Genomic DNA, 21,435 nt, shown 5'->3' with positions numbered 1-21,435 from the left:
TCTATCAGCTTAAATTTTTAAGAGGTATGTACAAAAGTTAGAGGCAAAGTAAAATAACTAAAAATAAATACAAAATGTATCATATTTCCAGGGAGAAAAGTCAAGACCACTAATCTATTTATCAATATATAAGTATTTATTAATATATATTAAATAATCTACAAGTAGACAGGGGAAACAATGAGTTAGAAAGATTAGGAAAGAATTTATGCAGAAAGTGACATTTATTTGATCTAAACTTTAAAGGGAATTAGAAATTTTAAGAACAGTAGATGAGGATGGAGTACATTCCAGGCATGGAGTGGGGCAGCCTGTGCAAGATCAGTTTGACATTGTTTTTTCATTGACCATTTTGGTCTTGCCCTGTCCAAAGATTGCTGAAATAATAATAATAATAACAATAATAAACCTGAGAAGGAGGTTTGGAGTGAGCCAGGTTTTGAAAGGCCACAGAAGTAAAAGAAAAGAGCTTACATTTTATCCTAGAGGTAACAAGGCACTATAAGAATTTACTGAACAGAAGAAGTTACATAGTCAAACCAGTGCTTTAGGAATATCACTTGGGAAGCTGTATGGAGGATGATCAGGGAAGGGAGAGTCTTGAGGCAAGTAAACCCATAAGGAAGATTTTACAATAGGCTATGCAAGAAGGGAAAAATGAGGATGGTGGCCATATGGATGGAGAGAAAAGGAAGGATGGAAAAGGTGTTCATAATGAACTGAGGGTGGGTTATGAATGATAAGGAGAAAAAAGATTTTTTTTAAAGGGATACATAGTTGAAAAGAAGCAATAAGGTTGCTACTTAGGGTTAACTGGGATATGAAGACAAACTTACTTATTTTCTGTTTCCTTTTTGTCATATGAAAAAGAAATGATCTTTTTATTCCAAAGTACAAAGCAACAGCAACAAAAAAAAAGGGCAGCAGAAAGTTAGAAACTTTTAGGGAAAGTTAGTAAGAGCATCCTTGATGAGGTCAAGTTATTATGCCTAGATTAACTAGATCCCAAGATACTGAATGTAGTGGCAGATCTGACTGCTGAGCTGCTGCTGTGAAAGACCATGGGAAAAGGGAGAAATATTCTGGGAAAAGTAAAGAGCAAATGTATTGATTTTTTAAATAAGATATGGTAGGTGTGTAATCTCTATGCCAGTGAGATTGACATCAATTCCAGGCATAATTTTTGGGTGTATTATTAAAGTAATGATTAGTGAGCAGATAGAAAGGATAATAGGATCTCATAAGTTGTCATCTATTCCACACCTCACACTTTTTGTGGTAGCAAAGGACTGGAAACAAATTTGGTAGCCCTAATTTTGAGAATAGTTAAATTATAATATATGAACTTAATAGAATAGGTCTATGGAGAAACAGCATACATTTAAAATTCAGAGAACCTTGCAAAGATTTTCAAGAACTGATACATAGTGAGGAAAGGAGAAACAGAAAGGCCACGTGATTACAAGAATGTAAATAGAAAGAACAATAAAAGAAATAAATGTGGTAGTTTTAGAAATGTAAAAATAAGTACATAAAGTGAAGGATTAAACTAGATAATCTCTAAGGCCTCTTCCACCTATCATGATCTATACCTCTAAACTCTCCACATATACACTTATTCTATAACCCCAGAAAAGCATTGCCTGAATAAGAAAGTTTTGGGTTGTTCAGTTCAGCTTATTTACAAACACTAATTTTACTGTTCAGAAAGATGTACCTTCCTGGGATAAAAGAAAGGAAGAAAGAAAGAAAGAAAGAAAGAAAGAAAGAAAGAAAGAAAGAAAGAAAGAAAGAAAGAAAGAAAGAAAGAAAGAAAGAAAGAAAGAAAGAAAGAAAGAAAGAAAGAAAGAAAGAAAGAAAGAAAGAAAGAAAAGTGGCAGCTATCTCAAAATATGGGAATATATCCAGGCACCCAAAGGAAGCATGACAAAGTAGTTTTGTGCAACACTCTAACCACTCTAACATAAATTAACCAACCTCTTCATGTTAGCTGCCAACTTTCTCTCTTTCTCAGTTCAAGCTTTATCTACAAGAAAATTTTTTAAATGATGCTAAAAGGATCATGATAATTATTGTCTTCCCACTAACAAGCCTTTAAATGTAATGGCCTTGTCTGATTTTTACCAGCTGAGTATATGCATTGGCCTCTGCCAAACTGGACTTGCATCCCATTTGATACTGGTTACCCATTAGAAGAGCAGTATAGACCTCTTACCAATTTTGTGTGAACAATGAAGAAATAAGAAGAGGGATCTATCCTGACAAAGAGAAAATATCCAAAAAAGAAAATATGCTTTATAGTCTTGATTTCATCAACATAGGGTAAGAAGGTAAAATTTCAGTATGTTTATGGAAGTAAATTAGTCTCCATTGATCTTAAAATTTAGAAAGGTAGAAGTCTGGAAAATGTCCCAGTTAACTAAACTTTATTTTACTAAGAAAAGGTCATGTTTCATTTGATTTTTTTTCCAGGGTGAATGACTGGTATTTATGCATCATTTGTATGAGTCATTTTTAAGACACTGACATGATTACTTGACATGGGCAGCTAGGTGGCTGAGTGTGTAGAGTGTTGGACCCGAAATCAGGAAGATTTGTCTTTCTGAGTTCAAATCAGGCCTCAGACTGATAGCTGTGTGACCCTGGGCAAGTCACTTAACCCCTTTACTTCATTTCCTCATCAGTGAAATGACCTAGAGAAGATTAATGGCAAACCACTACAGTATCTTTGCCAAGAAAATCCCAAATGGGGTCATGAAGAGGCAGGCACAACTAAAATGACTGAATGACAACAAAAGCTCCCATATGGTCAACAGAGACATAAATGTACTTTGGACAAATTCATTTCGGGGTGGACATGAAGATTATATGGTGGCAATGTAGAGAACAGACTGACCATGGGTCTCTCAAAGATTCTCACACTCTTGCCCATGGGGATTGAAAGGGAATGGTAGGAAGGCGACACCATGGCAATGAGCCCATGGGCATGGTGGATCCTAGTTAACTGTTAGAAGAAGTGCTTCCTTCTGGGAAGGAATTGTGTTCTCTTACCCTCAACTGCCAATATCAGTGCCCTGAAGTAAACATTATTCACTCAGGGATAGTTATGGCTCTAGCTTGAGAGTAGTTCCTTATGGCAGAAAGGTTAAGTTATCTGCCTCAAAGAGGCTGACCTGACCAAAAAACCCCAAAAAACTTGAAAGAAGGAAACTTGGTAAATGTAGGAGACATTCTAGGACTGCAGTAGTTGCCGGGAGAAAGTAAAAAAGTCTCAGTACAGGGAACAACTTAAAATGAATAGATCACAGGAAAAAAGAATGTGATCAATGTATAGAGAACAGAAGTCCACACAAAGACCAGTAAAATTTTAGGAGTGAGGAAGAGGTAGACAAAAGCAATTACAAATGACTGGCATACTGTGATTGTTGAAGTGAAGTATATAAAGTGCATAGGATCTTCAAATCTTTATGCAGAAGTGTAGTCAGCATAATGAAATAGTGCAGTATAAAAAAGATGATTGGCAGCTGGAAGAAAGCAGGAAAGAAAAGCTAAAGGAAGCAGAATTTACCTTAATAATTTCTGGGACAAGCAAAAGTCACATTAGGCATCTCATGATTGTGCCTAGCCTGGAATTGCCTGGACTATTAAAATAATACCAAAAAAAAAAAAGTAAACTTAGTAGATTCTAAGTGGTAAACACAGTATAAATAGCTCATCATATGAAGTATAATTATACTGCTCATACACTTAAAAACAGTATTTCAAAGAAAGCTACTGATAAGATAGCACCTCACGCATACTAGTCAAATTTCTAGTCTGAAGAAGTATTTTAGAATTTAATTATGAGTTTGCATTTTTGCAACTGTCATGTTACCCTTAGACATCGAATTACAAATTCCAGGGTCCTGAATACACATGTTAAAACAAATGCTTCTCTTTAAGAAAGATTTAACGATCCTTCAGCTTAAAATAAATTTGTAATTACTTTACAGCTAAACATAGAATTAACCAATTAGCAATCATTAAAAATAAATGCAAGTATTAAGAAATATTTATCTGTCCCAGGAATGTCCCTGGTAGTGTTGAAGACAGGAAATGAATGAGTCTCCTCGAGTAGATCAGTCAAACAATGAAATAATGAGCCTGATTCTCCCCTTCTGGCTTCACAATATGCATCAACACTCTTTAGGGAAGGTGAAGGGAATTCCTACTTCCCATACTAATAAAGGCATTTAAAGAGAATCAAAACTCTTCCACTTCCACAGAAACCTATGAATGGATTTCCAAAGTTTTATAGGATCAAAAATTTTTATCTATTTTCCAGAGAATTGTTATGGATTAATTTTGCTATAACTTTCTTATTATTTTATCACTACTATAATCAAAAAGTATTTGTTAGCATGCATCTGAAAGTGATACAGTACAGAGTGGGGAGATACAGTCATTAGCCTTAGGAAGTTTACAATTTAATATAGATTATTCCATTTTTATCTCTATTCAAATGTAAATATTAAGCATTTTAGGAAATATTTCAATATATTATATTTACTCATTTGTTTACTGCTTCATATACCTTCCACTTACACAATTTGCCTATAAAATATAGAAACCCCCTCTCCACTCAAATATATTGTGTGATAAACTACAATTTTCCAAAATAACAACTTTAAACAAAGGATATGAGATTATTGATTCTAATTTCCTAGGATGATTTTAAGGTTTTTTTTTTATTCATCCTTAACTCTGCTAACCTTTATCTCTAATATACATCTACCACATACCATGAACTATACAATGTTCTACCTTGAAGATTTCGAATTTGAAGTTTTGCACAATCTCAACTTTCTCATAACCTTCACTATCTCATTCCTCCCCATATTTCCCGAACATGATCATTACCTTCATTGTGGCATTTGATCACTTGACCTCTCTCATTTCTGTCATTCCATTAGTTTCTTTCTTGTTATACTTGATGTGATGTCCAGTCTGGTCTTCCTATTCCAGTCAAACCTCATTGAGGTTTGATGGAACAAAGTCTTGCACTTGAGGACCTAGAGGGCCACATGTGGCATCAAGGCCCCAAATTCCCCACACCTGCAAACCCTTTTGCTCTATTCTGCCACACCTATCATACCAATCTCCAACAATCTGCTTCCCTGTGACTAGCACAATTCCTGGCATTAAGTGCTTAAACATGCTTGTTTCATTGAAATCTTTACTGCTGATCCCCTGTAAAAGAATAGAACCAAAGGGACTTGGCTACAACAATTCATTCTAGGTAAAATCAATTATGCAACCACTGCTGCTCAATATTCTTTTATTATGAATTTCTTTTTTATTAGACTGCGTACTTCCTACACTAGTTATCAAAACATTTTCACTTCTCCCCAAAACCCTAATTCTTTTACTACCTTAAACTCACTCTCAGAAGATAAACACATCCTTCTTTATTAAAAGATGGAAGCCAATTAGCAGAAGCAATTCATTTGTCACTGCCCTCTTCTCTTGTCCTTTCCTACAGTCTAAGATGGAAATGTATTTCTCCTTCTGTCTCTAAGGGCTCTTTGTACCCCCCTGCACTCTCAGTGAGACTCCTTCTTCCTTTGGGAGTTTGTCCCTTCTCTCTCCAAAATCATCCTCTTCTCTGCTTTTCTTCTACCTTCAAATATGCACAAACATCTATGGTTTTCATCTTGTTGAACTTTTTATTCTACCTTCCATCCTATAGAGATGTTTCCTTTAATTATCAAGCTTTAAAAAAAATAGTCTATACACATTTTACAAGAATGTACAGTATTTCTTTATCTTAACTCAGTCTGAATTCTGATTTCTGTGTCTGTCATCCTACTGGGAATTACACTTTTAAAAATCCATTGTTTCCTATTTGCCAAATCCAATGGCTATTTTAATCTTCATTTTTCATACATTTCTAGAGAATATGACACTATTGGTCAACCCAAGTTGGTGTTTTTGGTTTTTTTCTTCCTTTTGCAATGTTATGACTCCATTGTAATTCTCATAACACTCTTTTCACTGAAAACCACATTCTCTTCCATGGACTGACTACAACTACTATGTGGATTATTCCCAGATCTATAGCGGCAGTTTTCCATTTGAATTGCCTATTGGTGGTTTCTTTTTAGATCTCTTATTGTCAAACTCTACTTGTCAGAAACTGAATTCATTCCCCAACCCTCACCTCCCCCAAATTCTCCCAATTGCCTGACCTTCTTGATTTTCCAGTCTCTATCAAGGGAATCCATCATTTACCTAGGAACTATGGCACAAACTACATTATTTTTAATTTATCCCTCTGCCTTGTCCTACATATGTGATGTCGCTAATTTTCTTCAATCTATTTTTTGAAATGTCTCTGACATTCAACTTTTCCCCTCCATTCACACTACCTCTGCCTAAATGGAGATGTCAGTGGATCCAAAACAATTTAAGGTGACAGTACCTTGGCTCTGGGCAACAGAAGTATAATCCTATTACATACGAATCTTTATCAATGCCCTTTGAAATTCAAATTATCTCTAGCCAAGCACCCTGCTGGTGCTGAGACCCATGTTGCCTGATAGAAGGAAATTTTGCTTCCAGTTTCAGTAGTTCTTGAGGTTAATTATTTAAAAGATATCACCACATCATTTCTACTCAAGCTCCATTTCACATCATTTCCACTCAGCCTCTATTTTAGCAATGATATATAATTGGAGGCAATAAGAAGGAGGGTGGAAATTAAGCCAATAAATATGCTACTCAACTATGACTTAATGTTGCTGTTGTTTAGTCATTTCAGTCGTGCCTGACTCTGTGTGATCCCACTTGGGGTTTTCTTGGCAAAGGTATTAAAGTGGGTTGCCATTTCCTTCTCCAGCTCATTTTACAGATGAAAAAATCTGAAACACAGTTAAGTGACTTACCCAGGGTCACACAGCTAGTTAGTGTTTGAGTCCAGATTTGGGCTCACAAAGATGAGTCTTCTTGACTCCAGGTCTGGGGCACTCTATCCACATAGCTGCCCCTGAAATGCCTTAATACATTATAGAATATTTTTGCTCACAAATTTATAAAATGTAAGATGATAACATCATAGAATTTATCTGAATCTGTCATAACTATTACAGTATTATTAGAAAATGATATCTGAGGTTTCTTACATGTCCCATTCCTTTAAGGATCTCTTTTTTTAATTTTAGTATCAGCTCAAATCATGTGTATTTTGTACATGAAGTTTTGAGAGAAACGATTATTAATTAATGGTTTGGGGAGATTGGATTCCTCCCTTTCTTTTCTATTTTCAAGACCTCAGTGTCTGAAGCTGTAGCTAAACTTCTCCCTTATCCAACCCAGCCCAAGCTCTATCTCTAATCTCAGGTGAATTCTATTCAATCAAGCTTGGGTAGAGATAGATCCTTTGGTCTAGCTAGCCCAAGGCTGAGGGTGGTCTGAGCATAGAGATATTTCTCTGTCCAAAGGTGACAGGATATCACTCTCACCCCTCATTTTAATGTAGACCACCTCCTATTGTGTTAACCAACCAGAGTTGATTGCCACTGCTCTTCCAAAAGAACATATATGCTCTGAGCCCACCACCATGCTTGTCTTTGGTTTAAGAGAGATGGTCAAATGACCATCATTTTATTAACAACATGCTGGCCTTCTCAATAAAATGATTAAATTATGCAGAAATCATGTCTCTTGAACCTTTTTAATCACCACAGTTTCAAGAATTACCCTACCCTGTAACTGGAAAAGGAATAAAACATACATGTTAGCATCATTATACATCTCTAACAAAACACAATCTTTTTTTTTTTATGAACTAGATAACTTAACGATCGAATGCCCTCCCTACCAGGAATCTAAAGTTGCCTTTATAATCTAAATAAGTTTTACTTTAGAGAGAAAAATCCCTATGTGTTCACTTTCACTTTCAGGTTCAAAATGATTCTTCCAACTCTGAAAATTTATATTAATTGTGTTACTTACATAGTGGTGCTAGAAATAATTCCCTGGCCACACAACAACAACAAAGACTGACACTTCACATTGAGTTTCAAAAAATTCTTTCCTCACAACCACTCTAGGAAGTAGATATCGTAAATGTTATGTATAAACAAGGAAACTGTGGTATATAGAGGCACCTATAGTCACACATCTAGTTAGTATAAAAGCAGTGATTTGAACCTGTCTTCTAACTCTAAACCCCTTGTTTCTTCCAATACTTGAAACACCTCTGAAAACACCTTCAACTACATAACAGGTGGTATAGAAAATTTTTCTCCACCTCAAATTTTAGAGCATGTCAACATTTAAGGCATCTCTCAGTATTAAGACTCTAATGCCAAAGGTTAAAGAAAACAGGAGGCATTTTAGGGAACTGGGAACACTATACTTATTCTGACAAGCAGGATATAGACTGAGGTCAGGAAAAGCAACAATGAAAACTAAAATATTCAGGCAATCAACTGGTTACTTTGTGATCAATCAAACAAGATGGTTGATCACAAATTAGCCATGCTCCTTTTGGTCAATGCAATGTGTAGATGGGATAGCAGGAATAGAAGGTGAAACTGGCTTAAACTTGGGTTATGTTCCATTGTTTGGAGTCTATTAGCTCCACCCGTTCAAAATAAGAGTTTTTATCAAAGAACAAGGCTTCTAGACTTTTAAAATACTCATGAGTCTGGAAGAAGAAGCAGAGATGTTTCTAGTCAGACCCCACACCTCACTGGAAATGCCAAAGATTCAGAACTGACTTTCTAAGGATCTCATTCTCAGTGTGAAGCTTTAAGTAAATAAAAGGTGATTCAACCTTGCAAATATTTTGGGATGTCTCTGAACTGGATAAAAGCTAAAGCACAACTGATGTGTGTGTGTGTGTGTGTGTGTGTGTGTGTGTGTGTGTGTGTTTTCTCCCTCATCCTCTCTCTCTCTCTGCTCACAAATAATAAATTTAGCTGACAAATTATTTTGGTCTTGTTTATTCTTTAGCTCTGTTTATCAGATAGAAAGCAAGAATGAATGAGTTTCAATATGAAACTTTGGAAGGAATACCAACAATTGTGTTATTATATATGGTTTTCTTTATCTAAATATAGTTATAATAGCAAGTTTTTTTATCTTAATTTTCATCTACTTAAGTTCCATATGCTTGTTTCTACCAGATGATGTGGTTTTTCTAAGTTAAATTTTTGCTGGTTGCCTGTCAAATACTTTCCTTAACACACCTTTGTAGGCAAAAAAGACAGGGGCAGAAAAATTTTTCCCCAAACACTGTGATATAGTATCAACAATGTGCACATCTTTTCTTTGAACTCATGACAGAAATAAATTGGATAACTTTTCCTTTTTTCATCATTTTGACATCACATATTTATTAATGTTTATTGATAACTCCTCTTATGCTATCATCACTTCCAAATAAGCTTCCCTCCTAAAGAACCCTCCTTACTTCAAAAATAAATAGGCAAACAAATACAATCGACATGAGTGTTATATCTGACTCAGATCCCACATCTGAGTTATATCTGAGTGTATGCATCATTCCCTCCTGGGAGGCCCCTACCTCTCTAAGAAGTGGGAGGTCCCTTTCATTTTCATATACAAATATGCTGAGCATTATGCCAGAAAATTACATGTTATTCTAAAAGCGTATCATTTTATCATCAGGAGATGCATCAGGACAGCCCATTAGTTAATGCCATCTTTTTGAGAATCATTTTGTAAAGGGAAGAACTATACAGTTATGTATCTTTTAAGCGAATTTACAATTTCACATAATAGGTTTTGTTTCTTACATTTATTAAAGTGATATTGATAACTTTTGTTTTTACATAGCAATCATATATACATATAATATATATAAAATATATACTCCCTAATTAACCTTCCCATTTCCCCTGTACTACATGAACCTTTCCTTATAACATGAAAAATTATGTAAAATCATATAAACAACTGTCTTACAATGAATATAGTTTCTTGTAGTCATAATGTATCACCTCTACAAGGAAAGGAGGAAGGTGGATTTCCTAATTTCTTGAAATGAATGGTCATTTCAATTATACAGCATTCAGCATTGCCTTAGTTTTCTTGTCATTTATATTATTGTAATCATTATATATTTTTATATTAGATTTTCTTAAATAAATAGTAGTTCTGTTGTAGTAGGGGCTAGGCAACTGGATAGAGAATCAGACCTGAATTCAGGAAGACTTAAGTTTGAATTCTACCTCAGACATAAACTGTGTGACCTTGAATAAGTCACTTAACCATTGTCTGCCTCAGTTTCCTCATCTGAAAAATGCTATATAAATGCTAGTTATTATTGTTGCATCTGTTATTGTTATTCAATCACTGTCCTGCAGAATGCATTACTATCTCATTTTGTTCAGCTCTATACTGTTTTAGCAAAGAAAACTGAAAGCTTGTTAAGTTATATATGTTTGTTTCTATTCAGGATATTTCTAGAATGCTAAATAGGCAGTATATACCAAATGGATATAACCATTACTTTGTTTCCTAGTAGAAGTATATAACTGTTCAATAAGAATACCAATGTAGTAGGGAGAAGAAATTTTTATAGGATTAAAGACTCCATTCTCTGTTACATCAAGAAATAACTTACAGTGAAATCTAGCAAAAACAAAACAAGAAAAAGAATAAAAAGCAAATGAGAGCTCTCATGTCCCAAAACGTTCTCTTTATGTCTTTAAAAGAGAAAGTATTTGATGACATAGAAAGAACACAGATGGATGACTGGTTGATTACCCCTTCCATATTCTATATTAGAATTCTCAAGCAGAATATCATTGTTTGAGAATTCTATATTAGAATTCTCAAGCAGAATATCATTGTTTGGTCACTAAGTTGAAAACACTCAAGGAGTTCACTGTTCTAGCATGTTCCCAGATTTAGTACACATTTTGATTTGTAATACATAAAAATCATAAGTATTTTTCCCAGTAGACGCCTTTTGTCTCTTTCCCTAACCAGGAAGGGGAATGGATTTCAAAGACTGTTTTTCTGAATTTGAGGTGTAGCATTATCATCAAATTATGTATTTAGAGCAGGACAGGAAATTAGAAGCTGCTGGAATCAACCCCTCATTTTGTAAGGTGATATTTGGCTTTAGAAAAAAAAATACGCCTTTATTTAGTGCTTTGTATTGCTGCTTTGTTTTGTATTTATGTTGGCCCACCAGGGAGATCAGTTTCACTTCAGAAAATGTTTTAGCAACTTGGTTTTCAAACACTATCAGTGAAGATGCATTTAGTTCTCTATTTTCCTTTCCTTAAGGGTAAAACTAGTTATGAATCCAATGTGGTACTAATAACTCTTCCCAGCTTATATTTAATATATCCCTTCAGCAGTTATGTAGTTAGCTTTCAAAAACCAAGCCTTTCTTGTAAAAACCTCATACTTCATATGAGTGCTTAGATTGTGAGCTAAAGAGAAATTGACAAAAGAGTAATCAATCAATTTGATGATTCTCCAATAAAGACTCTCCAGGCTAAGTTCTTTTTATACATTTTCAATGGAAATTTAAATTTTTTGAATGCCATTTTCTGAATGGTTTTAAATTGAAAACAAAGTTATGGTCTATTCCAAGATGATTTTTATATAGAATGTAGTCACAGAAATGTTAATAATTATTAATTGATCATTATTCATGACATCTATATAAGCTGACAAATAGTCATAATTGTAGAGTCTTAGATCTCAAAATCCCTTCATTAATTCAACATTCACTCAACCAGAATTCAGTAAATTCATTGTAGCCATTATTAAGCATTGGTTATACAAAGATAAAAATTAAATAGTTTCTTCTTTCAGGAAGTTTACATTCTCCTTAGCAGGAGCCAGCAGGTATACAGATAAGTAAATACAAAATAAATAAAATTAGTTCAGGAAGGAGAAGGAAAGCGACAGAATACTAACGACTGGGTGAAATCAGGAAAGACTTCTTGTAGGGAATAGCACTTGAGGTGGGCCATAAAGGAAGCTAGGTATTCTTTCTGAGAGGAGGCAGTGAGAAGGAAGAACAGGCTAGGCATAGGGGGCATCCTGTTCAAAGTTACAGATGGGATATCAAGTACACCAAAGACCAAAAAGGCCATCTGGATGGAAAACAGAGTGTATGATTGGGAAGAATATGGAATTGGTCTGGAAAAATAAAACTATGAAATGTTTTAGATACCAAATAGAGGAGCTTGTACATTATCCTGGAATGAATGAAGCTTCCTGAGCATGAGACTTACATCGTCAGATTGTACTTAGAATGTCAGTGTAGCAACTTCATGAAAGGATTCCAGTTCCTTTATCTATGACTATCAGTGCATTGTCTTTTTATATTTCTCCCAACCACATAAGACAGCATTCTGCACATAGTTGTATGGTTTGCCATTTCCTTCTCCAGCTCATTTTACAGATCAGAAAACTGAGGCAACCAGGGTTAAGTAATTTGTCCAGGGTTACACAGCTAAGAAGTGTTTGGGGCTGAATTTGAACTCAGGAAAATGAGTCTTCCTGACTCCAGGTTCAGCACTCTATTTACTATGCCACCTAGCTAACCCCCAAAATATATTTAGTCTAAATGAAATGGAAAGCCACTCTGCTAATCTTGACATGATTGGAATTCATTGTTTAATACCCAGTGTGAGTATAAGTCATTATTTGGGTATTTTAAACTTAAGAAAAGATATTTTGTTTTTAATCCTTAGCTACCCAGTTCTGATTATGCCACGACCATTTAATATCAACATTAGCCAACTTCAAACTTTAACTGTGACCCAAAGTAAACGTAACTACTAACTTGTAAGAAACAACCAAATATTATTGCATCTTTATTCACATACGTAAAAAAAAAAAGCGGGTAAAGAATATTCAAAAAGGAATTTTTCCAATTCACTTTCCAATATAAATGTTGATTAAAAGTCAGCTTACCTCTTGTTTGTAAACCCTTTCCACAGGCTTCACTGATGACCATCATCTCCTGCCTGACAGACTCTGGCACCAGAATGCATGAATTCCATTTATGAGGCTTCCACCTGTGATTATAAAGATGAGAGATTTCCACCAATTATTCAAATGTGAAGACTGAAATAAACAAATAACAAACCTGGACAGACAAAGACAATTCAGAATTACAATAAATAATGGACATGAAACAACAGATTTAAAATAGCTCATGGCATTAACTTCATGTGACCCAACAATATGGTCTGTGCCATACTAAATGCAATCATTCCATTTTCACACAGACCCTATGCCATGTTAGAAATGGAGCAATGAAGGGCTATAGAAAAAAATGACACAGCTAGAAAACTAGGTATTTAGTGACCTTGACACTGAAAAATGCCCTGTACTCCCTTGGGCATCCAGGGTATAAATATTTCATCTACCACAGAACTTGTGTCCAAGATTATGCTACACTTAGTATTTAAAGAGCAACCGGGGCTCCTTTGTGATGTAGGGCCCTCTCATAGGCATTCAATGAAATTCAGAAATCTAAACAAGATTGTAAGGATGGCCATTTCAGGGAAAAGCTCTCCCTTGTACTCTTCACAGCACAGACAAAAAGTTAACCTTGGTCTGAAAAGAATACCAAGATTTGTATTTCACAGGTTAAAATATTTCCTGAGGAAACTTTCCCACTTTAAATTCTCTTCTTTTTCTTGTCCAACAAAACTTTCTTTTTGTGACCTTCAGGGCAGGGAGTAAGTTTTATCTTTTAAATCTGCCTAGACATAACGATCTAGAAGAATCTTCTGCCTTAGGTGCTGGTATCAGTCTGGCTCCTTTGGCTGAATAATGTAGTTGTTGAATTTATTCATCTCATGTGTGTGCCAGTGGCTCTGATGATTTTTTAAAAGGGCATTTGAGATTTTGTCAGTTTGGGGAGCTCTCAGTGAAGAACTTACTGTGCCAATGTAGCACATTTCCAACAACTTATTAGGGAGTTGCCTGAGACACAAAGGGGTTAAGTGATTGGTCCAAAGTCACATGACTAGTCTTTCTCAGAGGCAGAATTTGAACCTAGGTCTTTCTGATCCCAAAGTTGACTGTGGATGACCAAGATTAGGTTGCTTCTCAGCTCTGATGATATTCAACTTATTATAAATCTCAGGAAGAACCATTAAGCAAAAGCATCAACATCAATATTATGACGAGTTGAAAAACTGATGGGATTTAAGAAAATAGCAAGGGACATTTAACAAATTAGACTTGAATTGATTACTATTCAAAAGACAGCTATAAGTACACTCAGGGCATACATAAATCCTTTCAGTATCATTTCAAGAGGTAACGTAGTTATCAATCTTATAGTAGCCAAGATAGAGATATTAGTCTGTTTTTTTATGATGGGTCAGAAAATTTTCAGGTTACTTTAGCTGTACTGATACTAAGCTAGATCTAAGCAAAACCAGCATACTCTCTCTGCTTATTTCCCCCCACCCTTTAGAGCCTGAAACTGAATACCAATTGGATCTTTTGGTTCAGAACCATAGAATGTCCATACCAGAAGAGCCCTTTAGAAGTCACCCGGCCCAAGTCTCTCATTTAACAGACAAGGAATTTAAACGACTTGTGCAAGGTCAATGCTTAGTAAATTTTCCACTGGAGATTTCCCCAAGATCTTTCAAGGCTTTGGACAGCTCTCTATGAATATACTTTGGGGAAGTATTAATCTCCATTGTTAGAAGGAATTTTCTCACTAGAAGTTCCCTTCACTAATGGGGAAAAAACAAACAAACAAACAAAAAACAGGTGTGGCTGGTCTCCACACTTCTCTCTCTTGACTCCTATTTGTTGTTGTTTTTTGTTGTTGTGTGCCCCTCCCCCACATTACACTATTAAATACTAGTCATATTTACTTCTAGATAGAAAATGTTGCAACATTTATCATTTTTAGGACAGGCAGACCGGGCCATAGTGAAATGTGGTTCTAATTCAGTCTGACAACCCCGTGAAGACAAAGCTTTAATGCAGTCAAGAACTGGGAGAAGTAGCCTCATAGGAACACAGGATTTAGAGCAGAGAATATCTTGGAAAACATTTAGTCCAATTATGTCTGGAAACTCAGGCCCTAATTTCCCACAGTATAATAAATATTTTCACACTTCCCTGTTCAAGTGCTTACCAATCTATATCACATGATTTTATTCGGGGAATGTGGAACTAGAACACATAGAGTGGTTCCAGTGGATATTAAGATCTAAAGAAAAATTGTAGAATTCTGCACTACTTCTCTGCCATTTGAACCATGTTCTAACGTGTTCCCTAACAGCAGGGACTACGTTTTTGCCTTTCGTTTTGTCCCCAGAGCTTAGTAACATGCCTGATACATGATTAATAAATGCTCACTGACTGACTGAACAAAAGACACCTGAAACTAGGCCCTCTTACCCACTTTTTGGGCAAAATCTATGAGGAGATTTCCTGGCTTCCTCTTGGTTATCATAAACCTGGTGGATTCTGATTAAACCCAGCCCTGACCCTCAAGTCTTGGAGAAATCAATAGCATTGTACATTTTGTTCCAGGGTTTACTCATTTCCTTCCATAATCACTTATCAGTCTGACTCCTTTAAATAGAACCGATGCATGTACCCAGACAGAGATACAGGAATAATAAAGACCACATCTCTAATAATTTAGAGTAGTTCTGCGACATCTAATCATAATCTGAATTGCAAATAGCCTCTCTATTTTTTTTCCCCAAGAAACAGTTATTCTTTTCTAATATTGCCTCACACAAGTCATCTCTTGAAATCAACAACTGAAATAAGAAGTGAAATGTAGAATGCATGTTGAAAGACGAGATAATTTTGTTAAGGTACTTTAAACTGTGCTGTGAACCACAAAGTCTTTACAGCTGTAGTTTTCTTTCACTCCTTAAATCAGGAAGATCTAAAAGGAGTTGTCTTTAACCCAGACACAGTATTAAGCAGTAATTGCAGAGCATTGAAGACTAACAAAGCAAAATGGGATTTTACTATTTTAAGACAAGATGGCACTAGTTTATCTTATAACGTGCTCCCTAAACTATTGCCTGAAAATGGAGTATTTTTGCATTTTATGTGCCTGAATAACTATGCACAGGTATATATTTCTAATTTGTTGTTTTTAATGACAACCAAAAATCTTCCAAGTCAATACGCATGTAGTTTAAATATTTTTTTCTAATTTCCTTTGGCAAAAATTGAAATAGTGTTGTGCATCCTTTAATATTCATCCATTGAAGGCTTCTAAATATTGTCAGTATCTTAACATTTTCCCATTTTATTTCTTTTGTGCACAAAATTAACTCACAATAAAATTGCCTCTGTGTTATTTCTATCAACAAAAACGAATATTTGGGGAAAGAATGCTAAAAGTTGATGAATCTTCTTCTTCTGGTTTCTGATCCCATTGGTCTAAGGACCTCTTAGACTACAGCTCTTATGATAGAATGCAGCAAAAGCTTCTTGGCCTGTCTTTAGGCCCATTGTGTATGACTGTGGCACATAGACATGGAAATGGAGTAGCAGAGGTATGACAGTTGACCTACAATGGCTGTAATATGACTCTGATGGTTTGGACAAAGGAAAAAAAAAGTCTTTCATCAGCAAGACCCAGAAAAGCAAAAACATAAGTTAATGTTATTAAAATCATTCCCGTCAAGGATAGTACAAATAGGAAAGGAAACTAGTGGAAAGCTGGGAATATAAAGTTGATTGTTCTCTCTCCTTCTTCCTAAGCTTTAAAGGAACATATAACTTTAAGTAAATGAAGGAAAAGAATCTGGAATGTGCAGTAAAATTGTTTACTGAGCTATTATACAATGGTACAATAAAATGATTAATTACCGGTATACAGGACAATATACAACATCTTCACAATCTCTTTCTTCAAACAAGGTATCTGGACATTCTTGTCCTCCATTAGCAGCCTCTTGAATGACAATCCTATATCGGGACTGTTTTACTAACGTGCCATTTTCTGAAAGAAAAGAAAAACAAAATGGCAACACATTAGCCATCCACCCCTATGGACCAAGTTTAGACTTCATTTGAAAATACATTAGGAAAACTGTAGTTGGAAAAGAAACTTGGAAAATAAGAATGACAGTATACAGAAATAAGGCACCAACTTTCACAATCCACCTCTGCTAAGAATTTGTTATTTCTTTTAATCTTTTAAAATAACTCATTAGCATATGTTTGTATATAAAAATGAGTTACCACATTATGAATTTCTGACATAAACTGATTAATCTAGAATTCAGTGTGCCATAGTGGAAAAAATGCTGGATTTGGAATAGAAGGAATGGGATTTGACTCAACTCTTCCACTCATCTCTGTGACCTTGGACAAGTCAGGTAAACTCTCATTTTCTAATCTATTAAATGAGAGGGTTGAGCCATATTATCTTTCTAGTTCTAAAACTATGATCCAGTGAACTGAAAATTTCCTTTAGCCTTCAAGGAAAACATTAAAAGGCCCTGGGAATATGTATACAGTTCAAAAAATATGACTATTTGTCCCAGTCCTGAGATACTTGTCATTCTTTTGGATCTAGGCATTGTCTTTTATAGTTTTTTCTTAAAAGAAAAACATATGAAATATCATAGTTTTTGAAAGTCACTAATAATTAGTCTCCATTTGGCCAAGGTAAGCTCTCTATCCACATGAGAATAGTTAAATGACACAGTAGGCAGAGTGCAAAGCCTGGAGTCAAGAAGACTGAGTTCAAATCCAGCCTTAAATACTCACTAGCTGTGTGGCCGTCGACAAGTCACTTAGCTTCTATTGCTTCAGTTTCCTCTTCTGTAAAATGGGGAAGACAATATCACATAACTCCCAGGGTTGTTTTGAGGATCAAATTAGATAATAATTGTAAGAGGCTTAGCATAGTTCCTCACACATAAATGCTAGTGATGATGACGATGATGATGATGATGATGATGTCACACTGACTTGGAGTCAGGAATTCCTGATTTTAAGCCCTGCCTTTGAAGCCTACTAGCTTTGTGAACATGTAGATGTCAAATAAAATCTGAGTTCCTCAGGTAATTCACTACAATTTATTGACAAGTTGAAATTTGAAAATTGACAATTGAAATTGAAATTGGTAGAGGGAGTTTCCATGCTGAAAATTTTCCACACTGATGAAATCACAAGTCGGAATTGTACACACACATATACACATACACTCATTCAAAATTCAATGTGAATTACTTATTCGATCTTGTCCTTATTATCACTTGAAAAGATCCATTTCAATAGCCTGATGGCACTGAGCACCTGGGCACCTGACAGATGGAGGAGGGAGAAGGAAAAGCCCAGAAACACGTTTTACTGGTCTTTCAATTTTACTGGCTCCTGTTACTTACTAATGATGCCTTGGAAGTGCTTCAAGTTTAGCAAGTATCTTCTGAGTCAACCAAAATAAAATAATGCAAATTGCAAAATGCTAAAACTCTACTGAACTAAATTTAATCTAATTATTTGAAAACATTTAGCCCAAGTGTGCTATGCCCAATGGGATAAACCTCTATGATAGCAATAGTGATGATAATAATAATTCCAGATTATCCAATTATGGAGACATCAAATGTGTTGAGATTAGGCTACTGACCATGAATATTAACCATATAGACATATGCAACTGAAAATATCAGAAGACAGATCAGCAACCTGTTTATTTGTTTGCTTTTCCCCACAGCACATGCCCTTGAAAACTGTCTGTAAGTTGGCTACTGCAGACAGCATTTACAGAATATGTACTATTTGAATTCTGCCTCTTTCAATAGGCATGATGTCTTTTAAAAAAAATAAATGAATAGACAAATAAATAAATGATGGTTTCATATCAAGCTGCTAGTTCTAGTGCTAATGATTGTCAGCTACACTAAAAAAAGAGCAGTATTTCTGGGGTCCCCAAAGAGCCCCTTCAACCTTGCTCCTTCCAGTAATCAACTTGTCACAGTGTTTGGCCACTGCGATATCTAGAATGATCTGAACATAACTTGCCAAGCAGAATTGTGTTGAAATGTGAATTGTTTAAGTGTCCATTTATTGGCTGTATTTATCATTGTTAGTGATCCTGTCAGGTTTGGTGATGTTCCATTTGTTTTCTTGAAACTTCATCAAAACTATGGTAGGTCTAAGTTTCACACGCAGCCGCAAAGATGTCTTCACATGACCACTGCTATATAGATGTACATTTTAATATCACCATCCTTACTACAAAGCAACTTCTATGGACAGGGTAACGTGCTAGGCACTGGAGATAGATGTCTAACACAGATCCTTTACTTTTACAAGAGCAAGAAACGGTGCAGGCAAAAAAATGACACAGATACCATAGACCTTCAGAGGAAGGAGAGAGAGATTAGTGGAGGAGAGGATGGTCTAGAAATGTTTCACATGAGATGGAACTTTAGCTGGCCACTGAGAGAAGAGTTAGAGAGGGGACATTACAGCATTTTGGTCTTGTGAGCTATTTGGTTTTGTTTTGTCTTTAGGGTTATTAAGAGAGAGGGCCTTCCTGTGTCCTTGTCAAGTCCAAGTCAATTTACTTAATACATACTGTATGCCTACTATATGCCAATAACTGCACTAAGCAGTGACAGTATAAAGATAAAAGAACCCTCAAGGAGCTTACATCCTAAGGAGGAAAATGGCCCTTTAAAATACAATTCCATACAAAACACATAGAAAATATAAACAAGGTCATTTTGGTAGGAAGAGCCTTAGCAACAAAGTGGAGGGCTAAGTAGGGAATAAGGGAGGAAAAGCCTCACAGAGAATGTGGTCAAATCTCGAAGTAAATCAGAGATTTCACAAGGCTGAGGTGGGGAGGGAGAACCATTTAAGCATGGGGGGAAAAGCCTTTACAAAGGCACAGTGATAGAAGATGGAAAAGCATTAGTGAGGCATAGCAAATAAGCCAGCATGTCTGGCACAGAGAATCTATGATATAGAGTAATGCATGAGAATACTGAAAAAGTAGGGAAAAGTCAGGTTGCTTTAAATGCCCAAGTTTAAATTTGATCCTAAAAGTAATAAGGAGTCATCAGATTTGTATTTTAGGAAAAACACTTTGTTAACTATGTGGAAGATGGTTTGGATAAGACAGAGATTTGAGGGAGGTAGACAATATTATCCAAGTGAGAGGTAATGGGGGCCTGAACTAGAGTGATGGTTGCATGAGTAGAGAAGAGACATATACAAGAGATATTACAGAGACAGAAATGATAAAATATGACAATTAACTGGATGTTTGGGACATGTGAGTTTGAAAAGTCAAGGATGATACTGAGTTTGAGAATTTGGATGAACACAAGGATGGCCATGTTTGTAAAAATATTAGAGACATTTGGAAGAAAGGAGGTTTTAGAGGGAGAAAGAAATTTCTGTTTTGGAAATGCTGAGTTTGAAATGACTGCAGGACATCCAGCTCCAAACATCCAATAGGCAGTTGGTGATAGAACAATGAAGCTCGGGAAAGAGACCCAGGTATAAAAGTCATTGGCATAGAGATGATAATATATCTCATGGAGGCTGATTAGGTCACTAAGTGAAAATATGTAGAGAGATCAGAGAAGACAGCCCTTGTTCTCTGGCTAGTTAGGAAAATAAGAAAAGCACATATGTATCAATTATATAAATTAGAATACGAAGAATGCATTCAAGAGGTACTGAGTCAGTGCTAAGGAAGTTCTGAGGCAGGAGAGGTTAACTTCCAGCTGTGGGGAAAAGGTGGTGCCTGAAAATTGAGCCTTGACAAGTTCATCGATGGTTGTATAGTTCAATTACAGCTTTCACACTGATGTCACAGTTTCCACTCTAACCTTACCAATGAAACTCTCTAGCTATTTGTAGAATTTCCACAGTGGTAACACCAACCTCATTAAACTCAAGGAAAAATAATGATAAATTAAAATGTCTGTTTGCAAATATAAACTACTACTCAAGTATGATTATGACTAATAAGCAACTGGCCCAATTTCAATCTTGATTTATGCATACTTTACCACTACTAACACATCAGGAATAATTATGCTTAGCTAAAATAGTCCAACAACAACAACAAAAAGCATTGAGGGGAAAAAACTACAATTACAAATTAATGTTGAATTTAACAAGGAAAGCATTTGTATGAGCTCGAAGTGATGGAGTAAGTAGAGAGGGATTGGGAGGTAGGACTTTTAGATTCATATAAGGAAAACAAAGCCAATCTTTTCCTGAAAGGAAAGGTCATAAGGGCCTTGCAAAAACATCCATTGTTAACTTGGATGGAACAATACTGAGCTCTTCAAAAGTTATGCCTGACTCTAGAGCTATCCAATCTATGATTTCTTATCAAAAGAATTCTCTATAAGTGTGCAATTAACCCTAAATAGCTAATGTTTTTTTATGAATAGAATACACTGGACCACTTGA

General features: G+C 35.5%; 1 protein-coding gene across 1 annotated transcript in view; it reads right to left on the bottom strand.

Annotated features, from left to right (window-relative positions):
- THSD7B (thrombospondin type 1 domain containing 7B) overlaps positions 1 to 21,435 on the bottom strand; it is a 1,079,744-nt gene that overhangs the window by 450,281 nt on the left and 608,028 nt on the right. Inside the window, 2 exon segments of the mRNA XM_021009415.2 lie at positions 12,952 to 13,055; positions 16,855 to 16,987. Of these exon segments, the coding sequence (XP_020865074.1) occupies positions 12,952 to 13,055; positions 16,855 to 16,987 (237 nt within the window).

The sequence above is a fragment of the Phascolarctos cinereus genome, unplaced genomic scaffold (assembly GCF_003287225.1).
Source record: "Phascolarctos cinereus isolate Bilbo 61053 unplaced genomic scaffold, phaCin_HiC Scaffold_726;HRSCAF=1367, whole genome shotgun sequence".
Taxonomy (NCBI): Eukaryota; Metazoa; Chordata; class Mammalia; order Diprotodontia; family Phascolarctidae; genus Phascolarctos; species Phascolarctos cinereus.
This window is presented reverse-complemented; position numbering and strand designations above follow the sequence as displayed.